Here is a 27,902-nt window from a genome sequence, read left to right on the forward strand (position 1 = left end):
CCATCAGAATTACAGCTGACTTATCAATGCAAACTATGAAAGCCAGAAGATCCTGGATCAAAGCATTCTCAGTTTTAAATGACCACAGATGGAAACCCAGATTACTATAAAAATTTAAATGTCTGTTATAGTTGAAGGGGGAAGAAAAATATTGCACGGCATGAATATATGAAAGAATACATGTCTACAAAACTGGCCCTTTAAAAAAATACTTGAAGCAATACAAAGAATGGAGAAAGGAACAACTATACCCCAGGGGCAACAGAAAGGAACTAAATGAAAGTACAATTATGGAAACACAAAATTAGACAAAGAATGCAAACAGCAATCAAAATGATGGCAATCAATACACATCTTTCAATAAAAACTTTAAATATCAATGGACTGAACTCTCCAGTCAAAAGACACAGGATAGTTGAATGGATTAGGAAACAAAGTCCATCTTTTTGTTGTCTATAAGAAATTCATCTCACCTTCAAGGACAGGCATTATCTTAAGGTGAATGGATGGGAAAGAATCTTTCAAGCAAATGGCACTAAGAAAAAAGCAGGGGTTGCAATTCTAATGTTTGACAAAATAGACTTCAAACTAAAACTAAACAGAAGAGATTAAGTGGGTCACTTCATTTTGATCAAAGGAGCAATTAACCAAGAAGATATTATAATCATGAACATATATGGACCAAACTGTGGTGCACCCAAATCCATAAAAACAACACTACAGGACTTTAAGACATAGATTAACTCCAACTCAGTAAACTCTAGAAAGGCAAGAAGAAATGAAACAATAAACTCAGCAGAAGAGAAGAAATATCAAAAATCAGAGCAGCAATTAATTAAATAGAAAACAATACAGGAATCAATGAATCTATGAGCTCTTTCTTTGAAAAGCTAAACAAGACAGACACTTACCCCAGTTAACCAAAAGAAAGAGCAAATCCAAATCAACAAAATCAGTGATAAAAGGGGAAACATTACAACAGACATCCAAAAGATCCAGAACATTATAAGGGAATACTTTAAAAACCGAACTCTATTAAATTTGAAAACCTAAAAGAAATGGATGGATCTCTAAAATCATGGGAACCACCAAAGTTAAACCAAGAAGAGATCAACATTTTAAACAGACCCGTAACATATAAGGAAATGGAAAGAGTAATACAAAACCTCCCAACTAAAAAAAGCCCAGGCCCAGATGGATTTATAGCAGAATTCTACCAGACATTTAAAGAAGACCTCCAATTGATACTACTTAAATTATTCAAAAAGACAGAAACAGAGGAAGAACTCCAAATTCCTTCTATGAAGCCAATATCACTCTAATACCCAAAGCAGGTAAAGACAAAACCAAAAAAGAAAACTACGGACCCATATCCTTAATGAACACAGATGCAAACATTCTTAACAAAATAATTGAAAACCATATATAGAAGTACATTAAAAAGATCATTCACCATGATCAAATAGGCTTCATTCTAGAGATGCAGGGATGATTCAATATATGTAAGTCAATAAACATCAAAAATCATATAAATGGACTCAAAGATCCCCAAACCACGTTGCCATCTCAATGGATGCAGAAAAGACTTTCAACAAAATTCAACATGCATTCATGATAGAAGTTCTAAAGGGAACTGGACTGGAGAGAACATACCTTAACATAATTAAAGCTATATACAAAAAACCCAGAGCCAACATCATTCTAAATGGAGAAAAAACTGGAAGCATTTTCATTGAAATCAGACAAAGATATCTACTATCTCCATTCCTTTGCAATGTAGTGCTTGAAACTTTTGCTAAAACAATAAGATAAGGAAATTAAAGGAGTACTAATCAGAAAAGAAGAGGTCAAATTATCCCTTTTTGCAGAATATATGATACTATACCTAAGATCCAAAAAGTTCCACCAGAAAACTCCTAGACCTGATCAACACTTTCAGTAAAGTGGCAGGTTACAAAATTAATCTTAAAAAACCAGTAGCCTTTTTATATACCAGTAACAAGCAATCAGAAAAGAGTGCAGGGAAACACCCTCATTCACAATAGCCTCAAAAAGAAATATCTTAGAATAAATCTGACCAAAGACATCAGAGATCTCTACAATGAAAAATTTTAAAGCTTTAAAGAAAGAGATTGAGGAAGACACCAGAAGATGAAGGGACCTCCCATGTTCATGGATTGGAAGAATTAGTATGGTGAAAAAGACCATCCTACCAAAAGCAATATATAAATTCAATGGAATCCCAATCAAAATCCCCATGACATACTTCACATTAGAAAAAGCCTTCCTAAAATTCATATGGAATCACAAAAGATCCCAGATAGCCAAAGTAACTCTGAGCAAAAAGAGCAACAGTGGGGGGATTACTATACCAGATCTCAAAGTATACTACAGAGCTATAGTCATAAAAACATACTGATACTGGCACAAAAAAGACACATAGATCAACGGAACATTATTGAAGACCTGAATCCAAGTACACACAATTTTAGCCACCTGATATTTCACAAAGGTGCCAAGAACACACAATGGAGGAAAGACAGCATCTTCAACAAATGGTGTTGGATCTCCACCTGTAGAGGAATGAAACTAGAACCTTATCTTTCAACTTGCACAAAAGTCAACTCCAAATGGATCAAAGGTGTCAATGTGAAACTGGAAACTCTGAAACTATTACAAGAAAACATTGGCAGCAACCTTCAAGATACAGGTGTAGGAAAGGACTTTCTAAATTGGATATCAGTTGCTCAGGAATTAAGGTCAACAATTAACAAGTGGGACCTCGTTAAACTAAAAGGCTTCTGTACAGCAAAAGAAACAATCAAAAAAGTGAAGAGAAAGCCCACAGAGTGGGGAAAAATCTTCACCAGTGACACATCTCACAGAAGTTTAACATCCAGAATAAATAAAGAACTCAAAAAACAAAGAAGCAAGAAAACAAATGACCCAATTAAAAGATGGGCTAAAGAGTTCTCAAAGGAAGAAATAAAAATGGCTAAGAAACATCTCAAAAAGTGTTTAATATCATTAGTAATTAGGGAAATGCAAATTAAAACCACCTTAAGATTTCACCTTACCCCAATCAGACTAGCTAAGATCAAGAGAACAAATTATACCAAATTCTGATGAGGATGTGGAAAAAGAGGAACACTCATTAACTGCTGGTGGGACTGCAAACTTGTGCAACCCCTAAGGAAAGCAGTGTGGTGAACTCTTAAAAAACTAAAAATGAACCCTACCATAAGACCCAGTTATACCACTCCTTGGCATATACCCAAAGGACTCATCCTATTGTAGAGACACTTGTACAACCATGTTTGCAACCTAACTGCCCCTCAAGTGACAGTTGATTAACATAAATGTGGTGTATTTCCACAATGGTGCTCTTCTCAGCAGTAAAAAAAGATGAAATTTGCAGGTAAATCCAGGAACCAGGAAAGTGGAAGGAAAGCAGGGAGGCAAAGGGAAAAAAAGAACCTGAGAGAGACGATTAATAGGAGACAGGCGTTAGTAAGGGAGAAATGTGTAAAAAGGGGGTAGTACGCCTGTAGTCACAGCACTTGGGAGGCAGAGGCAGGCGGATTTCTGTGAGGTCAAGGCCAGCCTGGTCTACATAGTGAGTTCCAGGAAAGCTTGGGCTACAGGAAGACCCTGGCTCAAAAAGACCAAAAAAAAAAAAAAAGGGATAGTTAAAGGGGATGGGGAAAGGGAGGGCTATACAAAGAAATATGGGAAGAAGGAGCTCAAAAGAGGTGGGACCACAGCATACAAAAATTATCAAGGGAGAAATAGGGACACTTTAAATGGGAAGGGCGGGGAGGGAGGATAAGACAGGGAGAGAAAGAGAAGACATAAATAGTGCATAGCTAATATAAAAAACCAGAGGGACTCATATTAGTCCAAAAAGCTACTGAAAAAAATTACACATGCAATATCCCTACATGAGTCCGTGAGCATAGCTGAAGACTACATAACACCAAACAGTGCTGGGCAGGAGAAACCTTCCTTTGAGTTGTTGGCCAGGGTAGTCCAAGAGACTCCCAAAATTACACAGGCTAGCCTCAGTCCTTGATTGCCTCCCAGAACTAGGTGGTAAGACCCTATGGCTGAAGACAGGGCATACTTTGGACATAGGATTTAGAGCAATGAAGCCACTCCTCCTGAAGGCTAGCTCTCATAGCTTTGGAGAGCATTACACAAGCTGGTAAGGGAGAACATCAATCTATGGTCCAACCCCAGCTTCAAGGCCTAAAAGCTGCATCAATGACTAGTACAACAAATGACACTGGTGCAGTAGTGGCACTTTTATCTTGGTAATCAACAGTTACCTAATTGGGCTTAACGCCCATTCAATGGGAGGAAACTCAGGTGTGATACTGTAAACCTAGCCAAATACACATAACTGAAAAGGTCAAAGATCTTAGAGAAAATCCCAAGACTGTCACATCCCTAGACAAATGTAATTTCTTACTATGTGCAAAATATGGAGCCTTAAATGTACAGAGTGTGGACAGGTCTTCTATATTAAAATCCACCCACCCAGGGCTCAGGGACCACTGCAGAAGAGGGGATGGAAAAGTTGTAAGAACCAGGGAGGAGGTGCAGGACCATCCAGAAATTAGTCCTACAGGCACCTGGAACCCTTCTCATACAAACCTACAGCAATGGTGTCAGCATGCACAAGACCCATGCAAACTTAAGCAGACAAAACCCCAACAGAACTGTGGAAATGAACAGCAGGCCCCAATCTTAGTCAAACAATTTTTGGCAGCTGATTACTGCTGGGTGAGGAAGAGCTGATCTTTTGAAGGGAGACACTCTAGATGGGCTGACTAAATCCCAGTGGATGAACATGCACTGAGGGACATCTAGGGAGACTAACTTTACATAATAGGCCTTAATATAAATGACAGAATGTATAAATGCCCATGGCGGGGGGCTATGGGAGGGTGCCAAAGCGAAGGGGTCATAAAGATGATTTTATGTATGAAATACATAAAAATTCAATAAAAAATAAAAATAACAATAGCTAATGTGACTTACTTACACTTCTTACAAACTAGAAGAAGGCTCCTGTGCCTGGGACAAGAGATCAGAGGATAGATGTGAGGAAGGAGGACACCAGTATTCAGAAATTATTTTTTTTTAAGTATTTTTGTTTTTATTGATACATTCTAATTGTGTAATATTTATGGACTACAGTGTGACGTTTCAATATATACAATATACCAGGGATGGTGGTGCATGCTTTTTTTTTTTAATTTTCAAATTTTATTTTCAAGTTTTTTTTTTTTTTTTTCATTACAGCTTTAACATATTCAGTTTTAAAAGAAATTACTAAATCCTTTTTCAACAAATCTTCTTTAAACATCTAGGGGGAAAATGCCTTTTTAAGAGGTTCAAAATTAGATACTAGGCTACTTGTGTGAAGTATGTTATTCTCTCAAAATCAAGTTGTAAAATAGGTGATGTTTGCACACTGTCCTCACACTGCTTTCCCACACCCTCGATTCTTGTTCTGCCTGTTCTGGTCATGAATTGGCATGTACCTGGCGATCAGCATCCCTTGTTGTATACAGACTCCATATTTCTTCTTTTTCTGCTTCTTGTCAGATAAGTGCCTGCATTACAGTCCAACAAACGAAGGTATTATTCAATTGCCTTGGAATGAATTTTTCTGTATGAAACTGTGTGTTTTGACAATGAAGTGGAGATCTTTTTTAAACATTGGAACCTCATTTAATTTTATGTCTTATAGAGTTTATAAGGAGTTAAAGATTATATAAGCGTAATAATTCATCTGGTGCATGCTTTTAATCCCAGCAGAGGCAGGTGAATTACTGTGAGATTGAGGTCAGCCTGATCTACACAGGAAGTTCTAGACCAGTTGAGGCTACAGGAAGACCCTGTCTCAAAAAGACCAAAAGAAAAAAAAAAAGCCAACTAAATCAATACATACAATGTATGATGTACTAATCAGAGTAACTTGCATATCTACCAGTCGCTGCAGCATAAGTCATTTCTTTATATTGGAAATATTCAAAATCCTCTCTAATCCTTATCTTGAAATATATCAATTGTTGCCAACTGGAAATAACAGTCTAATGATATTTATCCTCAATCTGTCATAGGTATATTTATCTGGAAGCACAGTAGCAATTGATTCTATGTGTAATAGAATGGCCTTTTCTTAACTAGTTCGCTTGGGAAGACAAATTTTAAGGGCTTGGTATGGTTCCTAATGTACTATCACACTTCTTCCTAGGTCACACTGTTCAGACTAGTATTAGAATAAACTCCAGGTTTACAAAAAAAAAAAAAAGAATTATTAAAAACCAAACTGGGCATGGTAGGGCACACCTTTAATCCTAGCACTGGGGAGGCAGAGGCAGATGGATCTCTGTGAGGTCTAGGCCACCCTGGTCTACATAGTGAGTTCCAGGTCAGCTGAGGCTATGGGGAGACCCTGTCTCAAAACAATGAAGAATTATTTTTAAAAAAATCTTAAAAAATTTATTTATTATTCTTTATGTTATGAGTGTGTTGTCTGCATATGTTAGTGCATCCATGTAATGCAATGACCACGGAGGTCAGAAGATAGCATCAGATCCCCTGGAACTGTAGTTATGGACAGTTGTTAGTTGCCATGTGGGTGCTGGGAACCAAACCTTGGTCTTCTGCAAGAACAGCCAGTGCTGAGCTGAGCCAACTCTCCAGCCCCAAAGAATTAAAAAAAAAATTTTTTTACAAAAACTTTGAGAATTTCATAATGCATATAAGGTATTTTGATCAAATTCATGCCCAGTCCCTCCCTTCCAACATTCCCTCCTCTGAAGAGGTAACCCTAAAATCTTTTAAGGATTAGGTACAAGCTCCCAAATACTTATGACATTTTTGGAACAGAGTATGTTGCTAATAGGCCCAAGAACATTTTGACTTTTAGCCAAGAAACTGGCTACATTTCTTTGGGGTCTTTTTTACCCTAACTGCCTGGCCAATTCCTACTTCCTATTTTTATCATGCCATCCTCTGAAGGGGTTACCCAAATTGCCAATAGGGAATAGGGACGCAGACCACTCTGGCTTCTTCCATGCTGAACAGGGACGCAGTGTGAATAAAAGTAAATCACTCATGTAAAACTCATATATATATGAATATGACTTTGGTCTACTTAGATAATCCTCTCTAGAGCCAAACATACTTTCTTTGTGAAAAACCACTTAACTGTCCCTAATTTGGAGACTATATCATCTACTGCTTAAAACTTGCAAATCAGAAACCTGGGGGTTCATGTGGATTCCTCCCTTCATTTCCTGCACCATGAGCCCTATGCTGTCTAGTTTATTTTACTTCCTCTTAACATATTTGCTCCTCTATTTCCACTGACTCTAGAGGCACTCAATATTCTCACTTGGATCATGAAAGAGCCTCTTGCTAATCCTTTAGCCTCTAGTCATCCAGTCATCACTACAGTTTGCAGGAGTGCTGGGTCTGTAATAGAAATGTGATCCCCTTAAACAACTTCAGTGGCCTTCTACAGCTCTAGTCTGGCTTCTGTTTTTGTCTGAGTGACCCAAGAACTAACATTTAAGGAGCTCATTTAACAGTCTTTCCATTTTACAGTCACAGAGACATCAAACTAAACATACAACATGACATAATTTTACATATCCGTATCTTTTGACTTGTGCTGCCCCAAAGCACATTTAAAACAAAACTATGGATAGGTACAAATAGATTTTTGTGAGGAAGCTGAACAAGCATCATCATCATCATCATTAATTTTTTTTGAGATAGGGTCTCACTGTAGCCCTAGCTGGTCTGGAATTTACTACGTAGACCAGGCTGGCCTTGATCTCAGAGATCTGCCTGCCTCTGTCTCCTGAGTGCTGATATTAAAGTTGTGTACCACCATGCCCAGCTAACAAGCATGTTTTAATGATCAGGTTACTACTGGGGACCCTCTGAGAGACTGCAGAGAACATACTTCAGAATCGTACCACTGAGGGATGGGAAAGCCGGAATATTATCCACCAATTTACTGTTCAAGGGTCACTCCTAGAGATGCTAACTCTCTTGCCCTCCGGCAAACAGTACCTTGTCCAGAGAACATCCTCAGGTAGAGAAACAGGGCTGTCAGGTGGACCAAAGCCATCCATAGCATCTAACACTATATACTGTGCATATTCCCAACTGCATTTTCCTTTTATTTGTCCTGCATCCTTTAAGAGTCAGCCTATTGAAGCCTTTCTTGGCCTCCTCTTGGAGTGTTTTCCTTCTTCTTCTGTGTACATTCTCATCAACTGTAGCTATCCATTTATGTCTGACCCCATACTAGAGTCGGCACTCCCAATGGCAGTTGTTAGTACCTAATTTAGCATCTGGTACAGGGCAGATGCTCAGTGTCTCGGAATAAGATCATGGTTGGAGGTGGAAGAAGAGAATTCTGTTTTCTACATATGAAACTGAGAAAACTGTCAAACAAATACACAATACCACATTCTGACTAATATAAGGTCAAGTGCATAGACAGAAGCAGCAAGGTAGAAATCTTGGTCAGTGCCAGTCAGTTTGGCTCAGTTGCTTTTCTTATGAAAATGAGACTATAGATGAGCTTTAGTTTCTTTCAAGTGCCACAGACTTCAAGTGACTGAGTTTACATATAATCAAAAGGTGGAGACCACAAACTATACAACCCTCATATATCCATTTGTGGTATTAACTTGAATTCAAAAAGAGAGCATGTGATGTAGACTTGGGATGCTGGCAGATCTGTAATACTGCATACTACAGATAAAAAGAGCTGGGGCCAGAAGGGAAGGGTCTCTGGTATGAGAGCACACCACCAGGGAGGAACTAGCTGGGCAGGGTGGTGGCCTCTAAGCTGGTGCCAATGTCCAGACAGAATTCTGTTTCTGTTTCCAGACCCTCTGTAGTATGGTTATCCTACCTGGTCCAACTTTGGTTTCAGGCTTGCAAATGACCATTTCCTGGGTTCTCTTCTATTTCCCAAAAGGTAGGCTTTGTCTATATTTCTAGATGGCAAGAAACTAACTTTCAACACTGAACATAGGCCATATTTGGCTTCCTGACATCTCAGGCAGTTTTAATCTTCCATAAATGTGACAGTGGTGAGGGGTTGGGTTTGAGTAAGGAAGACTAGGCGAGTTTATGGTTCCTCTGTGTAACAGACTAAAAAATATGTTCATTTAAGAAGAAGACTTCTTTCTCATAAAATACTGTGCACATAGCACTGGCATTCTGTGTAATCTAGATGTAGATGAGTCAGATTTCTTTAAAAAGCTAGATTTCATGTTTCAAATATTTGTTTTCTTTTTGACAAACCTCTAAACATATGCAATAATAGAAAAAGTCAAAATACAAATAAATGCTGCTAGAACTCAGCTGCAAGCAAACAATTTCACTGGTTTCATGGGTATTAGCACACTCCTGCCAAGCACGAGTCACTGCTGTGAATGACTCTTGCCTGAGAGAAGAGAACACTCTAAACATTCCCTGTCCTTTCCAGAAAACTATTATTACTTTATTGTGTATGATGTGTGTGTGTGTGTGTGTGTGTGTGTGTGTGTGTGTGTGTTGTGTGAGGGAAGGGTACATTGGTGCCCATGTGGAAGTTGAAATTTTGGGGAGTTGGTTCTTTCCCTCCACCAGGGGTTCTTGGGTTCTGAGAATAGAACTCAGGCTGTCAGGCTTGACTGCTTTTACTTGACGAGACAGCTCACTGGCTTGGGAACTACTTTTAAAAAATATTTAGTTTTGAGCTGAAGAACTGGTACAGTCATTAAACACTCAGGCTCACAAAGTATGTTTAGTTTATTTGTTTAGTTTAGTGGTTTTTGTTTTTTTTTTTTTTTGAGACAGGGTCTTCCTGTAGCCCTAGCTGGAACTTGCTAGCCTCAATCTCACAGAGATCTGCCTGTCTCTGCCTTCTGAGTCCTAGGATTAAAGGCGTGTGCTACAATGCCTGGAATTACTTTTAATTATGTGTATTCACATGTGTCTGTGTCTATGTGTGGGTATGTGCACATGAGTGTAGGGGCTTGCAGAGGCCATGGAAATAGATCCCCTAGATCTGGAGTTAGAGGTAGTGAGCTGCCTTACAAGAGTACTGAGAACCCAACTCAGGCCTTCTATAAGAGTAGTATGTGCTTTTAACTGCTGAATCATCTCTCTAGCCCTACAACTATTGTTTTTGAGGATACCTCACAATGTGGGAATCAGGATGTGTCCCTGGCACATTGGTTTAACTACATCCATGGGTTATGAGTGCCTTCCATGAGCTGTTGTTGTTGGATGGCTCCTTTCCTTTGGTACTTTAGAAAAAGGAACAATAGAGAAAACAAGTAAGTCAAGAAGATTAATTGAAAGCAGATGAATGGCAACATGCTCAGGATAATGTTGTGATGTGGCTTGGTTTGATGGAGATTTTGCCACTGATTCATTGACTAATGGAAAATCACTTGACTCGTCTGGGTCTCAGTAGAAGAGGGAATGGATGAAGTTAGGTCTCTAGACAGCCAAGTTTATAACACTAATAAGAAAAATAAACTGGCAGGAGTGTGTGCACTACTCCCAAAGAGAAATGCAATACATGGAAAACCGATGACAAAGAAAGGACAAAATGGAAAGGGGGCCAAGTGACTACCACATGCCAATGAAATGACCAAAGATGGGCAAAACTTTAGAGGTACTCCAATATGTGAGTCTTACCTTCCAGTGACAGCAAAGCAAAGCGTACACATTCCACGTAAGAATCCTGCAGCATGCTGTAGAAACATGGCCATCTTGGGATTCTCATCCACTGGGCCTTGCACTGAGAGGAAGCAGCCACGCAGTCTGTCAATCAGACCCATGTTGACAACGTAGCTAGATAGGGGAGAGAACAGTATGTTTCAGTCTGCATGGGGTGGTAACATTGCCATCTTCCATGATAAATCTTAACATGCCCAGGCTTGGATCCCTCAACATGCAGAGTTTGAATGAAGTATCTTAAGTACCAGTATAGATCAGAATACTTGGCTGTTTCTGCCATCTTTTTTTGGTGTCTTTATTTTGACACTATCAAGAAAAATGAGATTATTTTCTGATCATTCTTCCTGGTCTGAAGAGTCTGATAATAAGTGAAATAATTCATAATGACCTCTACAGTTCTTTTTGAAGGAGTAGGCAGCTAAATCCACCAGAGCACAGGTAGTTAGAAGATACAGTAATGCTACCCTGATACAATTTTAAAAACTGTATTATTTGACAATTTCATACATGCATACAATACATTCTGGCTCCACTCACCACCACACCTACCCTCTCACATCCCCACCAACCTGCTCTCCTCCTAAGTCTCCTTCCAATCATGCCTTTTTGTTTTTGTTTTCTGATCTACTGAGTTTAACCAGGGCCACCCTCTTGGGCAAGCTTTCCAGATACTCTTCTCACAATTTAAAATTCTAATGCCAAATGTCAGTTCTCTATTTAAAAAAAAATCACCATTGAGAATATAACAAATGTTAACCAGGCATGGTGGTACATGCCCTTAACCCCAGATGAGGGAGAGCTGTGAAATCCAGGACAGCCTGGTCTACACAGTGAGTTCCAGGCCATCTTGGGCTACAGGGAGATCCTGTCTCAAAACAAACAAACAAATAAATAAACAAATAACAAACATAACAAATATTAAGAATCTCACTTTAAAAATAAAAAAATATGCATAATCTTAAATTAATAATAAGGACAAACTAGACAAACCCAAACTAGGAATGCTCTGCAAAATAACTGGTCATCCCCATTCAAAACTGTCAGTATTAGAAGACAGAGACTAAGGATGAGAAACAGTTTCAAATTAACACCAAAGAGAACTATCATGAAAATTTAATGTGTGATACTAGTCAGGACTGTGGACAAGGAAAAAGAAATCTATGAAGAATATAACTGTAACAATTAGTGAAGAGGGAATACTGTCTATAGATTACAGTATTTCCCCCAGGTTATTTCCTGAATTTGACACCTGTACTATGATCATGTAGGGGAAAATGTTTTAGCTGCCAGGGTCTGGCTTATATCACTTAAAATGGTGACCTCTAGTTCCATTCATGCTTTTGTAAGAATTTTACCCTTTTTATGGCTGAACAGAATTCTATAGTCTCTTTTGTATGTGTATATGACACTTTGTTTATATATTATTCATTTTGTTGTTTCTATTTCTTGGCTATTGTGAAGTGCTATAATAAAAATGGAAACATCCATCTCTTTATGAAATAATGATTTTATTTTCTTTGTACATATACCAACTGGTGGGACTCCTGGATTATATAGTGATTTCAATGTTAATTAAATTTTTTAAAATTTATTTTACTTTTAGTTTTGTGTATATGAGTATTTTGTCTGCATGTATTTAAGTGTACCATATGCATGCAAATACTTGTGGAGGCCAGAAAAGGGCATCAGATCCCTTAGAACTGGAGTTAGGGATGGTTGTTAGCTGCCATGTGGATGCTGGGAACCAAACCCAGGTCCTCTGCAAGAGCAGCCAGTGCTCTTTACCATTAAGTCATCTCTTCAGTCCCTCAATGCTCATTTTTAAAGAAACCGCTATCTTACTTTCCACAATGGTTACCTCTTCTACATTCCTAGCAACATAGGGCAAGGGTTCTCTTTTTGCCATCAGTTAACCTTCATCTTTAAAAAAGCGGTTATGTTTTTGCAGAAGACCCAGGTTCGAATCCCAGCATCCACATGGCAGCTAACAAGTGTTCCAAACTCCAGTTCCAGGGGATCTAACAGCCTCTTCTGTCCTCTGCGGGCACTGCATGACACGGGTGCACTTACCTACATGCAGGCAAGACACGCATACACATAAAATAAAAATAAAATATTTTAAAAAAGATTTTATTTATTTTTATTTTATGTGTATGCGTGTCTTGTCTGCATGTAGGTAAGTACATCATGTGCATGCAATGCCCATGAAGGGGGTGTTGGATTTTTTGGAACTGGAGTTAAGGATAGTTGTTCATTGCCATGTGGGTGCTGGGAACTGAACCTGGATCCTCTGCAAGAGCAGCTAGTGCTCTTAGTCACTGATCCATCTCTCCAGTTCCAACTTTGACCTTTTTGATAACAGCCATTCTCTCTAGACTGAGAGGATCTCTCACTATTGTTTTTATTTGCATTTTCCTGATGATTAGTGATTATGAGAATCTGATATATACCTGCTGGTCATTTATATTGCATTGAGAAAGTTCCATTTAAAGAGTACTAATTTGATATGGAGTGGAGTTCCTTATATATTCTTGCTATCAACCCTTTGTCAAAGCAGATGTGTACTTTTGTATATTTTCTGGAACTATTGTTTTGTTTTTTGAAAAGGGGCCTCACTATACAGCTAGCCTTGAACTTGTGATCCTCCTGCCTCAGTCTCTCGTGTGCCAGGATTATAGGTATATGCTTCCACATCTGGCTTCCCATTCTGTAGGGTATCGCTTCACTGGGTTGATTTTTACCTTTGCTGGGCAGATGTAATCCCATTTGTCTAGTTGCCTATACCTTTGGAGTCTTATCCAAAAATCTTTGCCCTTTCCAATTCTAAGAATTTTTATTTCACAATTAAAAAAATGTGTGTGTATATGTTCATGAATGTGTGAGGGTGCACATGCACATATGTGGTTATGTGGAAACCAAAGGTGGATGTCAGGGGTCTTTCTCAATTGCTCCCCACCTCATTTTTTTTTTCAGATACAGTCTCCCTGTAGCCCCAGCTGGCCCGGAACTCACTATGAAGATCAGGCTGTCCTTGATCTCACAAAGATTTGCCTGCCTCTGCCTCCTGAGTTCAGGGCCACCACACCCTGCAGAAATTTCTTAAATAGGTCAAACGGATGTTTTTCATGAGATTTATGAAGTTGGCACTAGATTTTTTTTTTTATGCTTTTCTTTTTTTCAGGGGGGATTGCGGGGGATCGAAACCATGCTGAGTGTGATGAATAGAAGCTGACTACATAGCAAAACATAGCATGAGGGAAGCTAGAGACAGTGGAGCGGTGTCTTTAAAGTGCCGAAAGAAAAGCAATCTTTCAAGGGTGGAACATAGATGATTCAAGCAGTAAACAGGAAAATGATTATGGCATATTAACATTCAAGTAGAACTCTAAAACAAGGAATATTTAGTACAAAAAATGGAAAACAGGGCTTTTCATCTGGGAGACCTAATAGTGCTGGAGCACATCTACTAAGAGGTCTTTAAAAGATGTGAAATAAAATCTGACTAAAAATAAAAAGTGGAGAGAAATCTACAATCACAGCTGGAAATGGTTTTCCTTTCTTTAGAAATAGTTTTGCTATGTAGCCAAGGCTGGTTTTCAATTCTCCTGCCTCTGCTTCTAGAGAGCTGTAATTACAGGTTTGTGTGACCATACTCTAGCAGTTGGGAGATTTTTTGTTCTTGTTGTTTTGTTTATTGACAGGGTCTCCCTAGTCTCTGCCCATCTGGAAGTTACTATGTGGACCATGATGGCCTCGATCTCACAGAAATTTGCCTGCCTTTGCCTCTGGAGGGCTGGGATTAACGGTGTGCACCACCATGCCAGGCATACAGTTGGAGATCATTAATATTCTCTTTTAGTAATCATTAGAACTAGGGAAAATTAGGACTACAGAATTATATGTTGTTCAGTATATTATCTATTAGCTATATGTGTTTATTTAAACTTTAAAAAATTAAATTTGTAAGGTAAAAATTAATTGGTAACCACTCGTGTATGTTTTCATGTGTAAAGGATTTATTGATGGAAATATTTTGGGGGTTGAGAAGTTGAGTCATCTGTTTTTGGAGGACACAAACCTAGCTGATGTCTGGTTCTAGAAATGGTACCTGTCACAGTGGTAGTTTCCTGTCAAGTTGAGACAGTGAGCTGCTAAACTGAATAGTTCCAGTGGTTTAGCATCATTCTTATGTGAGTCTGCACATGTATGTTATGTGTACAGGTGTACATGCTCGTGTGAGCATATAAAAAGCCAGAGGAGGATGTTAGGAGTCTTCTCCTAGCATTTCTAGCTTTATTTTTTGAGACAGTGTCTTTCAGTGAATCTGAGCACACCACCTGTCAGTGAGCTCCTGGGATCCACCTATCTCCGTCCCGATGCCAGGGTCACACATACACCTAGCCATGCCCAGCTTTTACATGGGTGCTAGGGATTTGCACTTACGTCTCCTTGCTTAAAGTAGTCTTACCCACTAAACTATCTCCGCAGTGCCCTGATTCAGCACAATTCTTAACTTTTAAGTTAGCGCTTGATGTTGATAGATGTAATAGACCTAGAGTTTTATATCATTGTTCTCATAATTCCTGGGGACTCAACCTAGATAATCTTGTGAGCACCCAATTTCCTATATTAAATTCCTTTTGGTTTAATTTACTACAGTCATTTCTGTTTTCTACAACTGAATTCTGAGTGATATGATAGGTGATATACAAGGTTCAGCCTCACTAATGATACGTACAATGTAAGTGAAGGCAACAGCCAAACACCATTTCATACCTATCAGGTTGATAACAGCACTGGTAAGGATATGGGAAAATGGGAACCCCTAGTTTTTAGTGATAGAAACTGAAAATTATACAATTACGACAGAAAACTGTGTGGTGTTTGCTGATAAAGTTGAATATACATTGTCATGTCCTTCACAAATTCTTCTTTTAAGTATAGAACCTTGAGAAACAAATATAAACATGGAAGAGGTCCATGAATATCAGCTATATCACTGCTTGAAATAGACAGGAGGGATAATTTTCCTCATGTAGAAAATGGATAAAGAAATTAAGAAGTTATTTTTAGAAGAGAATTGTAGAACAGGTAAAATGAATTAACTAAGTCTACATCAATCAATATAATTAAAAAAATATTAAAATATGTTAAAATGTAATTGCATCCAACTACTGATTAGCAAAATACTGTCAGAATTTATGTAAATGTTAAGAAACCTTAAAAATACAAGTAGAATATCTTGTTTATGGGTATTCACACATGTGCTCACAGACATACAAAGCAGCATGGAGATGAAGTGCATCAAATCCAGCACAGTGACTAAAGGTTTCAGAAGAAAAAATGCTATCAGTTACCCACTGTTGGAACACAGACATCTATAATTTTGTTTTTGTGTATGTTGCTGTATTTTATAAAAAATAATAGAACATTTAAACTGAACAGGTTTCTTGTCAGCTCCCATTGGAAGGTGAGGAAACAACTGTGGAAGTGGTTCAATATGCTGTGCTCCTGTACCAGGCATCCTCAAGGGCAAGAACACCACCAAACCAGACAGAGGTGATCTGAGACAAGTTCTACCCACAGGCATCATCAATACAATATAGTACATTATCTGCAAGAAAATAGTATTTAGTAAAAGTGGTTCAAATCAGAGAAAGCTTGACATGGGTTTGTTGTAAAGCACTGTGCTTGTCAATCATCTTTTTAAAGTCACAAAGCCTTTGGTTTGGCAGAAGAGTACTGCTGCTTTTTCCACAATACCTTCCCTCTTTAAGAAGGATTTTGAAACTACAATAATGTACAGGAAAATATAGGTATTTTCTGCTGAAAGGCCTGCTGGGACTGTACTGAAGCATTAGGCTGGGTCTTCCACTTCACCACAGCTAAAGCATGTGGCTAAACTGTCTGCGACAGGAATGCAGGGCTGCTGCATCACAGGATAGCCTAGGGCAGAATGTTGGGACACAGTGATATTCATCAGCAGAGTGGGCTAAGTTCTACAATACTGAAAGGACCTGGGGAAATTGAATGGGATCAAGCAACTGAGAGAAAGGGCAGGGAGGGTAAAAGTCAAGTGCTCTAAGATAAATGGTTGTGGACCCAAAGGGCCTGGCTGCTCTCTAGCAATAAATATGCTTGGGTAAAGAGGACAGGCAGATGAAAGGGAGAAGTGAACAGAGTAATTAAGAGTAAGGAGGACACTGAATGAAACAACAGTTCCCAAGAAAGCAGTACAAGAAGCCAGAGGAAATTTATGAACTGTGAAAGAAACAAATGCAGAGGAGGGCATTCTCTTTCTCTATGAACCAAATATAAGTTTCAGAGAGCAACAAATTGCATGGATTTGGGGAGCCAGAGATCAGTGGAGACCACAGAAGAGTTGCTGACTGGTGGAACAGGTGACTGATTAACACCAGATGGAACCCTGCTGGGAAATTAAATGTTCTACCTGATTCTTAATTCACAAGGGGAAAAAAGTTCAGATGCTGAAGTAGGAGTAAATTTCCCTGGAGCAAAGGAGACCTTTGAAGGAAGCAGGGCTGACCTTGAACAGGTGTCAGAAATTGCCACATTTGTGCAGAAAAAAAGTGTACAGATGTTGGGAATCCAACTAGATGTGAGTTCCAGTCTCAGCTTGCCTGCCTACTTTTAACTTACTTATTGCATAACCTCGGCCAAAGTACTTAACCTCCCTGAGCAATTTCCTCATTGAGTCTAAATTAGAAACCCTATACTTACAAGGCTGCAAAGACTACAATATCTTACTTGGAATAAGTGCTCCACAAATGGTAAATTGTCGTTAAGCCTGAACTACATTTATAACTGAGGATGCTTAGACATTCCTTGAGTTGGAAACAGTTGATGTCAAGAAAGCTGTAAAGATTCTGACACTACATTTCCTAAAATCACACATCTGAATATCAAGAAAGGTGGCTGAGCCCCAAATTACTTTTCATTAAGAGGATTTTCCTTCTTTCTATAAAATATGGTATATATTCTACCAAGAATTTGCAGACAGTGTTACAGGAACCACTGCCATCCTGTGGGCCCTAAGGTTTATACTATTTGAATGTTTTTTAAGAAAAAAATAGTTTTAAGAAGTCTAGTGATTTTACCTGATAAGGTCTTGAACTCGACTGTTAAAAGCATCACCTTGCGAGGGTTTGTTTTTCATTTCCTGTGTTGATATTTTTGGTGTTGCTGGCCGGCTGTTTCCATCTGGCCGATTGGCAATCAGGCAGCCAAAAACCACAGCGCTGACTTTCAGAAGTCCACTTGTCAACCCTTCAAAAACTTGTTTATTTGTGTTTCTTCCCAAAATAGCATTATTTTCATCTGGAGCATAAATCTAGAAGAAAAAAGAAAGTGAGTGTGCTTCAATAAAACTACCAAAAATGGACAAGAGATAATTGGGGACGTTTCTAGAATCATCAATAATTTTGAAATTCTCTTGGAGCCAATGTAAAATGGCTGAGTATCAGTTCTGAAATCAGGTGGTCAGCTCAGATCCCAGTTTTGCCTTTAGAAGCCAAGTGACCTTGGGCAGGTTTTTTCCCCCTAAATTTTAATTTTTCACCCTTAAAATAGATAATGTAAATACATTATAAGTTCCTGTGAGGGCTTAAATGACCTAATGTACACAAAATGCTCAGCACATGCCTAGGCAAAGAACTAATACTAAATAAACTACATTAAAATTTTATTATGGGGGCTGAAGAGATGGCTCAGTGGGTAAGGGCATTGACTGCTCTTGCAGAGGACCTTTGTAAGACTCTTTTTTTATATTTTATTTATTATTTTTATTTTATGTGTATGAGTGTATTGCCTGCATGTATGTGAGTGCACCCATGTTGTGCAATGCTGCGAAGGTCAGAAGACGGCTTTAGATTCCCCTGGAACTGGAGTTAAGGACGGTTCGTAGCCACCATGTGAGTGCTGGGAATTGAATCCAGGTCCTCTGCAAGAGCGGTCAGTGCTCTTAACCACTGAGCCATCTCTCCAGCCCAAGACTCTGTCTTTTTTTAAAAAAATGTTTTATTTTATATTATGTGTATAAGTTTATTGCTTGCATGCATGTAGTACACCCATGTCGGGCATTGCCTGTGGAGGTCAGAAGAGGGCCTTGGATCCCCTGGAACTGGAGTTACAGATGGTGGTTGTTAGCCACCATGTGTGTGCTGAATACCAAACCCAGGTCTTCTGCAAGAGCAGCCAATGCTCTTAATGCTGAGCCATCTCTGCAGCCCCAGACCTTACATGTTTTGAAGGAGATTTTCTTTCATTTTATTCATGACCTGTTTCCACAGAGTTCTTTCTCTGCATTTCAGGTTGAATACATTCTTTAAATGTGGTAATCTTGAGTTATTTGTCATATTAAAGATTCATGGTCCAGTTCATCTACCAGTGTATTATACTCTAGATCCAATCACAAGCCATATAAGTGGATCTGTGTGACATGCTTCAACTTGAGTGATTAGACAAAGACCCAGTGTTTTCTATGGAGGGACTCCATCTATCAATAGGTATGGGTCTGCTCTCTTGGGTCAGTTAGTTTTAGTATACAGAATTTCACATTCTTCAAACATGGGAGCATATAACATGGTGCAGGGGCAGAGGTTCACAGAAGTCTGAGTGTCACTGATCTGAGAGATGGTTCATCCTATATTTTTATGACTGGCTAGTGTCCTGAATAATTTTGGTTCAAACTCTTCTTTGAGGATTAGGGACAAATACTTGGCTGTACTTATTTACTTACAGCAAATAAGACCTTGGGCACATAGGGCATCTAATTTAGACTTTCAACCAATCTTACTTTTGATCGATCGATCTATCTATCTATCTATCTATCTATCATCTATCTATCTATCTATCTATCTATCTATCTATCTATCTATCTATCTATCTATCTATCATGAATGAATGGAGAGAGACAGGATCTCACTGTGTAGCTCTGGTTGGCCTGGAACTCACTATATAAACTAGGTTGGCCTTGAATTCACAGAGATATGCCTGCCTCTGTCTCTCAAGTGCTGGAATTAAAGACATGTACCACTATGCCAAGCCCTATTCTTATTTTTAATTGCGTGCATGTGTGCATGCATGCGTGTGTGTGTGTGTGTGTGTGTGTGAATGCAGATGCTCAAGGAGACCAGAGGTGTTGGAACCCCAGGAGCTGAAGTAAGAGGCAGTTGTGATCTGCTTGACATGGATGGTAGGAACTGAACTCGGATCTTCTACAAGAGCATTGCTCTAATTTGCTTTCAATTGCTGTGACAAAACACTCTGACCAATACCAACTTGGGTAGGAAAGGGTTTATTTGGTTTATCACATCTCCCAGGCCACAGTTCATCACTGAAGGAGTCCAAGGTAGGAACTCAGGGCAGGAACCTGGAGGAAGAAGCTGAAGCACAGGCCACAGAGGAACGATGTTTACTGGCTTGCTCCTCTGGCCCCTACTCAGCCTGCTTTCTTATACAATACAGGACCACCTGCCTAGGGGTGGCACCACCCACTGTGGGCTGGGTCCTCCCACATCACTCAATAATCAAGAAAATACTCCACAGACATGGCCACAGGCCAGTTCAATGGAGGCAATTCCCCAGGCTCCCTCTACCCGTGTGAGTCAAGTTCACAACTAAAGGCATGTGCCACCACACCCGGCATGGTAACCCTAATTCTTAAGCCTTTGGGAGTTCTGTGGCATAAATTTTTCTTCTGGCATTCTTTCTGCTACCTTAGATTTTAGCTTCTAGGCACATTTAAATCATCTGCTTTATTATTAAAAGTAACTGCTTTCCTTTATTATGCTTATTCTTTGATGGATTATGACTGCATTTTATTTAGTATAAAATTAGTGAGGTCTTCAGAGAAAATATAATTTCTGTGTTTAATCAGCTACATTTTAAAGTTTACTCACTAATATCCCTAAGGATACAGCCTTCTGGTTCTTTCGTACACTACAGAAGAATATGGATGGCACAGTTCTAAGTTTTCAAATTTTCAACAAGCTTCTACTGTTTTTTTTTTTTAATCAGGAAAGATCTCAAATAAAACAGCATGCATGAATGTACTTTTTTTTAACCCTTTAATCACCTTGAAGTGTTTTAGCTAGCAACTTTATATTTTAAGAATATAATTAAGATGGGGCTGGAGAGATGGCTCAGTGGTTAAGAGCACTGGCTACCTTTGTAGAGGACCCAGGTTTGATTCCCAGCACCCACATGGCAGCTGCTAACAACCATCTGTAACTTCAACTCCAGGGGATCTGGACACCCTCTTCTGAACTCTGTGGGCATTGCAGGGAACAGGTGCATTTATACACTTGTAGCCAATACACTCATACACATAAAATAAAACAATAAATAAAATATTAAAAAAATATAATTAATCAAGAAGAAAAGAAAGAATTCTCAGATATCAAAATTAATGGCACTTATTTAACTACTCATCTAACATTTGAATACCTACTAAATACATGACCAAAGGGAACAGAGTAATGATCTATACACTCTTGTTTTTTTTTTGCTTTGTTTTTTTGAAGCACAGCCTCAGGTCGGCTTCAAACTTGCTATGTAGTTGAGGATGACCTTGAACTTCTGGTCCTTCTGCCTCCATCTCCAGAGTGCTGGGTGTTAAATCCAGGGTTTTATGCATATTAGGCAAGCTGTCTATGGACCAAGCTACATCCTCAGTCCCTACATTTGAGTTTTTATTCAGACCCTAGAGGCTCTGATTTTTACAATATTGTAATAAGCTACAATTTCTTGATCTATCTTACAGAACAGAAGTAATAATATAAAAGAGGAAAGTGGTGACCATTTTAGAGAGGCAGTGGCAAGATGTGACACTAATTTTGGAAGCAAAAGACAGTTTATGAGAATGTCAAGTGAAACTCATTTTGTACAATGAATATGCTAAGGAAAGAAATCTAATAAAATGAAGAGAAAATGCAAAAGATTTGCAATGTAGGGACAATTAAGCTGACTCCTCTTTGTTTTTTGTCAAATTTTTACTCATTACAAGTCAGTATAACTGCTAATGCTCAAAATGACAACTTTACAATATGAAGAAAAGGTTCAGTTATGAGCTGCACCTATGGGGTATTTGCATGTGAAATGTCCCCATATGTTTCTGTGTTTAAACACTTGGTCTCCAGCTAGTGGCAGTCTTGGGAGGCTGTGGAAATTGCAGGAGGTGGAGCTTTGTTGGAGGAAGTGGGTCACTAGGTGTGGGCCTTGAGGTTTTATAGCCTGGCCCCACTTCTTTTCTATTCTCTGCTTCCTGACTACAGATTCAGTTGACTAGCTGCTTCAGGCTTCTGCCACTAGACCTTCTCCAAATTTGATGAACGGTAGCCCCTAAAACTGTAAGCCAACAAGTCTCCTAGCCACCACTCATCAAAGTAGCTTCTTTCTCAATAGAGATTATTACAGAGTTACACCACTGGTTACACACAGAGATTCTCTGTGAATTGTCCAAGCCTAATGGCACATTTAGGATGTAACCTCTATACCTAAGACTCATAGAATGTAGAACAAGAGATGAAGAGAACACTAACACATCTTTCAATTCTCATCAATGAAGCTCCCTCAGGCAACAGAGGCCCAGGAACACAAAAGTCCACAAATGGCTAAAACACAGAGAATAAGGGTTAGCAGAGTGTGGGTACTTGGACAGGTCTCCTATATTGAGGTCCACCAACCTAGGGCTCAGGGACCACTGCAGAAGAGGGGGCAGAAAGATTATAAGGGCCAGGGAGGAGGTGCATGACCATCCAGAAATAGTCCTACAGGTACCTGGGACCCTTCCCATACAAGCCTACAGCAATGGTGTCAGCATGCACAAGACTCATGCAAACTTAGGCAGACAAAAACCCAGCACAGAACTGTGGAAATGAACAGCAAGCCCCAATCAAAGAATTATTGGCAGCCGATTACTGCTGGGTGAGGAAAAGCTGATCTTCTTGAGGGAGAAACTCTAGATAGGCTGACTAAACCCTGGTGGATGAACATGCACTGAGGGACATCTGGGGACACTAACTTTACATACTAGGCCTTAACACAAATGGCAGAATGTATGAACTCCAGTTGAGGGTCTATGGGAGGGTGCCAAAGGGGAAAGGAGTATAAAGATGATTTTATGTATGAAATACACAAAAATTCAATAAAAAATTATATTTAAAAACTATAAGCCTAAATAAAGCCTTCCTCCCTTAAGTTGCTTCTACTCAGGTATTCTGTCACAGCAACAAGAAAAGTAACTAATACACTGGGAAAGTATAAAAACTTATACTTACATTTTCCTTTCCTCAACCATTTCATTTAATTTTCACAGATTAAGAAATCAGAGTTCTGAGATTTCATGCAACATATCTAAAACTTACAGCTATTTAGTAGAAGAGCTGGGCCTTGAATCATGTTGTGCTTTCCTGATCAAGCTCTCACTCCTCCCCCACACATTGGGCATCTCTTTTTATTGAGGACTCTGGAGAAAATTTGTTTCTGGTGGATGGAGGTGAAAACTGGTTGTGAGCCAAAGACTGCCTCACCGATGCCTCTATTAAAAATGCATGGATTCCAGAAGAGCTTTTGGCCAATAGAGTAAGAAAATATTTAAGTGCTGTTGCTGTAATAATGTCTGAAATACACTAATCTCATTATCCAGAAACTATAAATGTGGTTTGGGAACCAAATGTTTCTTTATCTGCCTCAAAAAAATTAGCTCAATATACTGATGATAATAGTGTTCTTTTCCACATAACCTTGGGTGTGTGTATGTCCTTTTTGTGTGTGTACATCTAATCAGGAAATAATTTTATTCAACTGCTCAGAGAAATTCTCCCCTCTCTGTATAGACTTTTCTTGGTTTCAGTTACAGCAGTGTTTTATAGAAAACCAGCATTTCATCTAAAAAAGAATACAAAAATTGTCAGAATTATGGTAAGGAGAGGCTTATTTTCAGTGATACAAGACTATGGTCATCAAAAACAGAAGATTAAAAAGAACAAGGCCAGGTGTACTAGTGCACACTGTTAATCCCAGCATTCCAGAGGCAGAGGCAGGCAGATCTCTTTGAGTTTGAAGTCATCATGGCCTACATAGTGAACTCTAGGCCAGCTGGGGCTACATAGTGATCCTGTCTTAAAACAAAAACAACAACAACAACAAAAAAACCCGGGGCTGGAGCGATGGCTCAGCTGTTAAGAGCACTGGCCACTTTTGCACAGGATCCAGGTTCAGTTTCCAAGACCTATATGGGGCTAACAACTGTCCATAACTCAAGTTCAGGGCATCTGATGCCCTCTTCTGGCCTCTACGGGCACTGTATGCATGTGTTGTATATACACACAACAAACACTCATACACATAAATTAAAAAAGAGGTAAAACACTCATACACATAAAATAAAAAAGTTTTAAAAGTAAACCTTCAAGGAAAAGGTACGCACATTGCTAAATGTCTCTATTCCAAGCAGTACTACTGTTTTACTTTTATGTGGGTATCACTGTTTCTTGTCAAAGGTAAAATGCCTTGTAAGCAGCTTGCTCTTTTGGAACACTTCTAATAGCTGAAATGTACAATTACCAGAGTTTTGCTACCTGCTTACAGGCCAACACTTGAATTTAAACTTACTTCCTATACAGCTGCAGGGTCAAGGGCAAAGCTGTGAGTTGCCTTTTCCTTTAAGAAAGGTGTAGAAGCCATGCACTCCCCTCAGCCCTGCCCAGGGTGCTGATCTACTGCACACAGGGTTGGTTACCTGGGTGTGGATTGCATCTCATTTTGGGGGGATGGGTGATCTGTGGAGGGCAGAGGAAGGGTACCTGCTTAGCTTGCAGCTGACTTCCTACCTGTTGCTGTGTAGCAGACTTGGTCTGGGAAAAGACAGAGTTATATAGCTTTTGGCCCTTCTGAATATGTTACCCTTGAGTAGAAATCAGAAACCATACTTTTTAAATGGAGTTTATCCTTTCCTCACTAGCATTTGCTATTGTTTTTATAATGACAGTCATTATGAGTGAGGTAAGATGGAATATCCCTGTAGTTTTAATCTTCATTTCCCTTATGGCTAAGGATACTGAACATTTTTTTCATGTTTATTGTACACTTATACTTCATCTTTTGAAAATGAACTGTTCATTAGTCCATTTAATGACTGTATTATCTGTTTACTGTATTTCATTTTTTTGAATCCTTTATATATCATATGTAGTGCTAGCAAAGATTCTTCTCTCCATAAGCTGTGTTTTTCACATGAATTGTTTCCTTTGCTGTGCAGAGACTCTTAAATTTCATGTACTTCATTTGTCAGTTTTTGGTTTCATTTCCTCAACCACTGGAATCCATTCCAGAAATCCTTGTCTATGCCTCCTTTGCTGATTCACGAGCATGGGAGGTCTTTCCATCTACCCATCACCTTCAATTTCTTCAGCATTTACAAGTTTTCACTGTTATGGGTCTTCTGTTTCCGTGGCTAGGTTTATTTCAAAGTATTTTTTAAGCGACTGTGTATAGGACTGCTTTCCTAATTTCTTCCACAGCATGTTTGCTATTGGAATACAGAAAGGCTATCTTTTCATTTTATTTTGGGGAAACCAAGGACCAGAGAAGAAAACTTTGCTGAGGTTCTAGAAACTAATCAGGACTACAGTAATTACTAGTGTGGATGCTTAGCCCTACTTTCAACTGCTGAGCTATCTCTCTAGACCCCTCTGACCCTGCTCTAAAATGATATGCAACATTTATAGAGCCAAGTCTTGAAGCAAAATGTTTTTAGTAAAATTAAGTTAAAAGTCATTATTATGTTTAAAAGCCAACTCATAACTCTTTTTCCTTCTAATATGTCCACTTGCCAAAGCAGTTTTGAATATTTTCAACATTCTTGCAATATAGAAAGAGACTTTTATTAGTAGTATAAATTCATCATTCTTTAACATAATTCCACAAGAGAAATTAAACTGGTAGGAATGGAATCAATAGGAAATTGTTTACAGAACGTCTGTCAAGACAGTTTCAGAATATAGAGAATCAAAAACAAAGGGCAAAGGTCCTAGTTAAAGATAAAATCAGCACTTTAAAAAGGCAGATAGGACTTTTAGACACAAATTCATTCTCCATGCAATATTCCATTTCTTCACTGCTTAACTGTTAGTCTAACTGATGCACCCTCTGCTTTCCCCATGTCCAATATAAGTCATTCACCCATTTAAGTTTTTTAAATCAAAAACAGTTTCATTAAAAAATGTGGCAGCATTTATCATGACACATTTTTTTCTTTTTCTGTTTTTGAGACAGGGTCTCCCTGTAGCCCCATCTGGCTTGGAACTCCTTATGTAGTCCAGGCTGGCCTGGATCTCACAAACATCTGGTTGCCTCTGCTTCCTGAGTGCTGGGATTAAAGGTGTGCATGACCACACCTAGCTACCATACCACATTTTACATGATTTTTGTCTGTTTTTCCAACTAGACTGCCAATTATGGTTTCTCTGAAGAGGGAGAGAGGGAGAGCGGGAGAGCGGTGGTGCTCCTAAATATCCGCCTGATGAAAGAATAAGTATACCTAACAAAGTAGCTGTAGTGTGTGGAGAGTTCTATTCTAGAGCTGGGAAGCCTGGTCTCAGCCTAGCTTAGTAACTCGTACCAGCAAGACTTTCTATCTCTAATTTGTCATCTAAAATGAGGGCATTTGGGGGCTGGAGAGATGCCTCAGTGGTTAAGAGCACTGGCTAATTAAAAAAAATATATTTATTTAATAGCCACATACTTAGAAGCAGCACTTCATTACAAACAGCATTGACATATTCAATAACAATTTCCAGAGCTAAGATGCATCTTTCAAAATTGGCTGTAAATTTTTTTAAGAGTTCTTTTTTTTATCATTATTTTAAAAATTTTTTAATAACTACATGATTAGAAGAAGAATTTCCCTACAGCTTTAACATATTCAGTAACACAATCCAGAGCAAGAGTACATCTCTTTCACAAGTGGAGCACTGGCTAATTTTGCAGAGGACCTGGGTTTGGTTCCCAACACCCACATGGCAGCTAACTACTGTCCCCAACTCCATTTCCAGGGGATCCAATGCCCTCTTCTGGCCTTTTCTGGCATTACACTTATATACATGCAGGCAAAACACTTATACATATAAAATGAAAATAAATTTTAAAAATTGCCTTTTAAGAACCTATATTAAAAACTTGTGAGGACCAATGGATGCTGAGAGAGGGAGAATTAGTTTTCCCCAGGGACTAGCTCCCTGAGAGGTTATTTAATCCCAAGGGGGCAGCCCTAAACACAGGTACACAGGAGCACCATTAAACGAACTCAGTACATACATACAAACATATATATGTGTATGTGTTTGTATGCATATTTATAATTTATGTATGTATATGTAAAAATAATAATCAAAGAAGAGGATGAGAAATTGAGAGGGGTGGGGGGCATGGGAGGAGTTGCTGGGGGACTTGGAGGGATGGAAATAATGCAAAGACAATGCTCATGAATGAAATTTCCCAAAATGAAAAAAGTTAGAATTAAAACAAAAGTTGCCAGGTGTGGTGGCACACACCCTTAATCCCAGCACTCAGGAGGCAGAGGCAGGTGGATCACTGTGAGATGGTGGCAAGTCTGGTCTATATAGAAAGTTCTAGGTCAGCTGGGGCTCAGGGAAACCCTGTCTCAAGAAAACAAACAAACTACAAAAAACATAGATAATGCTACATTTAAAAAAGTTTAACTGAGCTACAGTGTGATATTTCAGTACATGTAAAAAATATGTAATTATCAGATCAGGGTAACTGACATACTATTACCACACTATGCTGTGGGGAGGGGTACTACATAGGTACTTAATTCATTTCCAAGGCCTTTGATTCTCCCAGAGCATAATGCTCATTGCCTCTATAAAGAGATTTTTCTTATAGAAAGAACAGTGGTAGTAGTGATAATAACAGCAGCTAACATTTATCAAATACTTAATATGAGATCACATGCTTACTGGCTCATCCTAGTCATCTCTCATAAGCTACACAAAAATTTCACCAAGCAATGATATTGTTATTCTTATTTCCAGAAAAACAAGCAAGCAAGCAAGCAAGCAAGCAAGCAAGCAAGCAAACAAACA

At 38.9% G+C, this 27,902-nt stretch overlaps 1 protein-coding gene across 5 annotated transcripts in view; it reads right to left on the reverse strand.

Annotated features, from left to right (window-relative positions):
* The window catches only part of Scaper (S-phase cyclin A associated protein in the ER), a 477,644-nt gene that overhangs the window by 61,614 nt on the left and 388,128 nt on the right, over positions 1-27,902 (reverse strand). For all 5 annotated transcript variants that reach the window (XM_029558805.1, XM_008823432.2, XM_017795678.2 and 2 more), the window contains 2 exons: positions 17,892-18,124; positions 10,732-10,887 (listed from right to left, as the gene is read on the reverse strand). In XM_029558805.1, the coding sequence (XP_029414665.1) occupies positions 10,732-10,887; positions 17,892-18,124 (389 nt within the window). The remainder of the gene's footprint in view (positions 1-10,731; positions 10,888-17,891; positions 18,125-27,902) is intronic.

Source organism: Nannospalax galili, unplaced genomic scaffold, assembly GCF_000622305.1.
Source record: "Nannospalax galili isolate Female #2095 unplaced genomic scaffold, S.galili_v1.0 scaffold28, whole genome shotgun sequence".
Lineage (NCBI taxonomy): Eukaryota > Metazoa > Chordata > Mammalia > Rodentia > Spalacidae > Nannospalax > Nannospalax galili.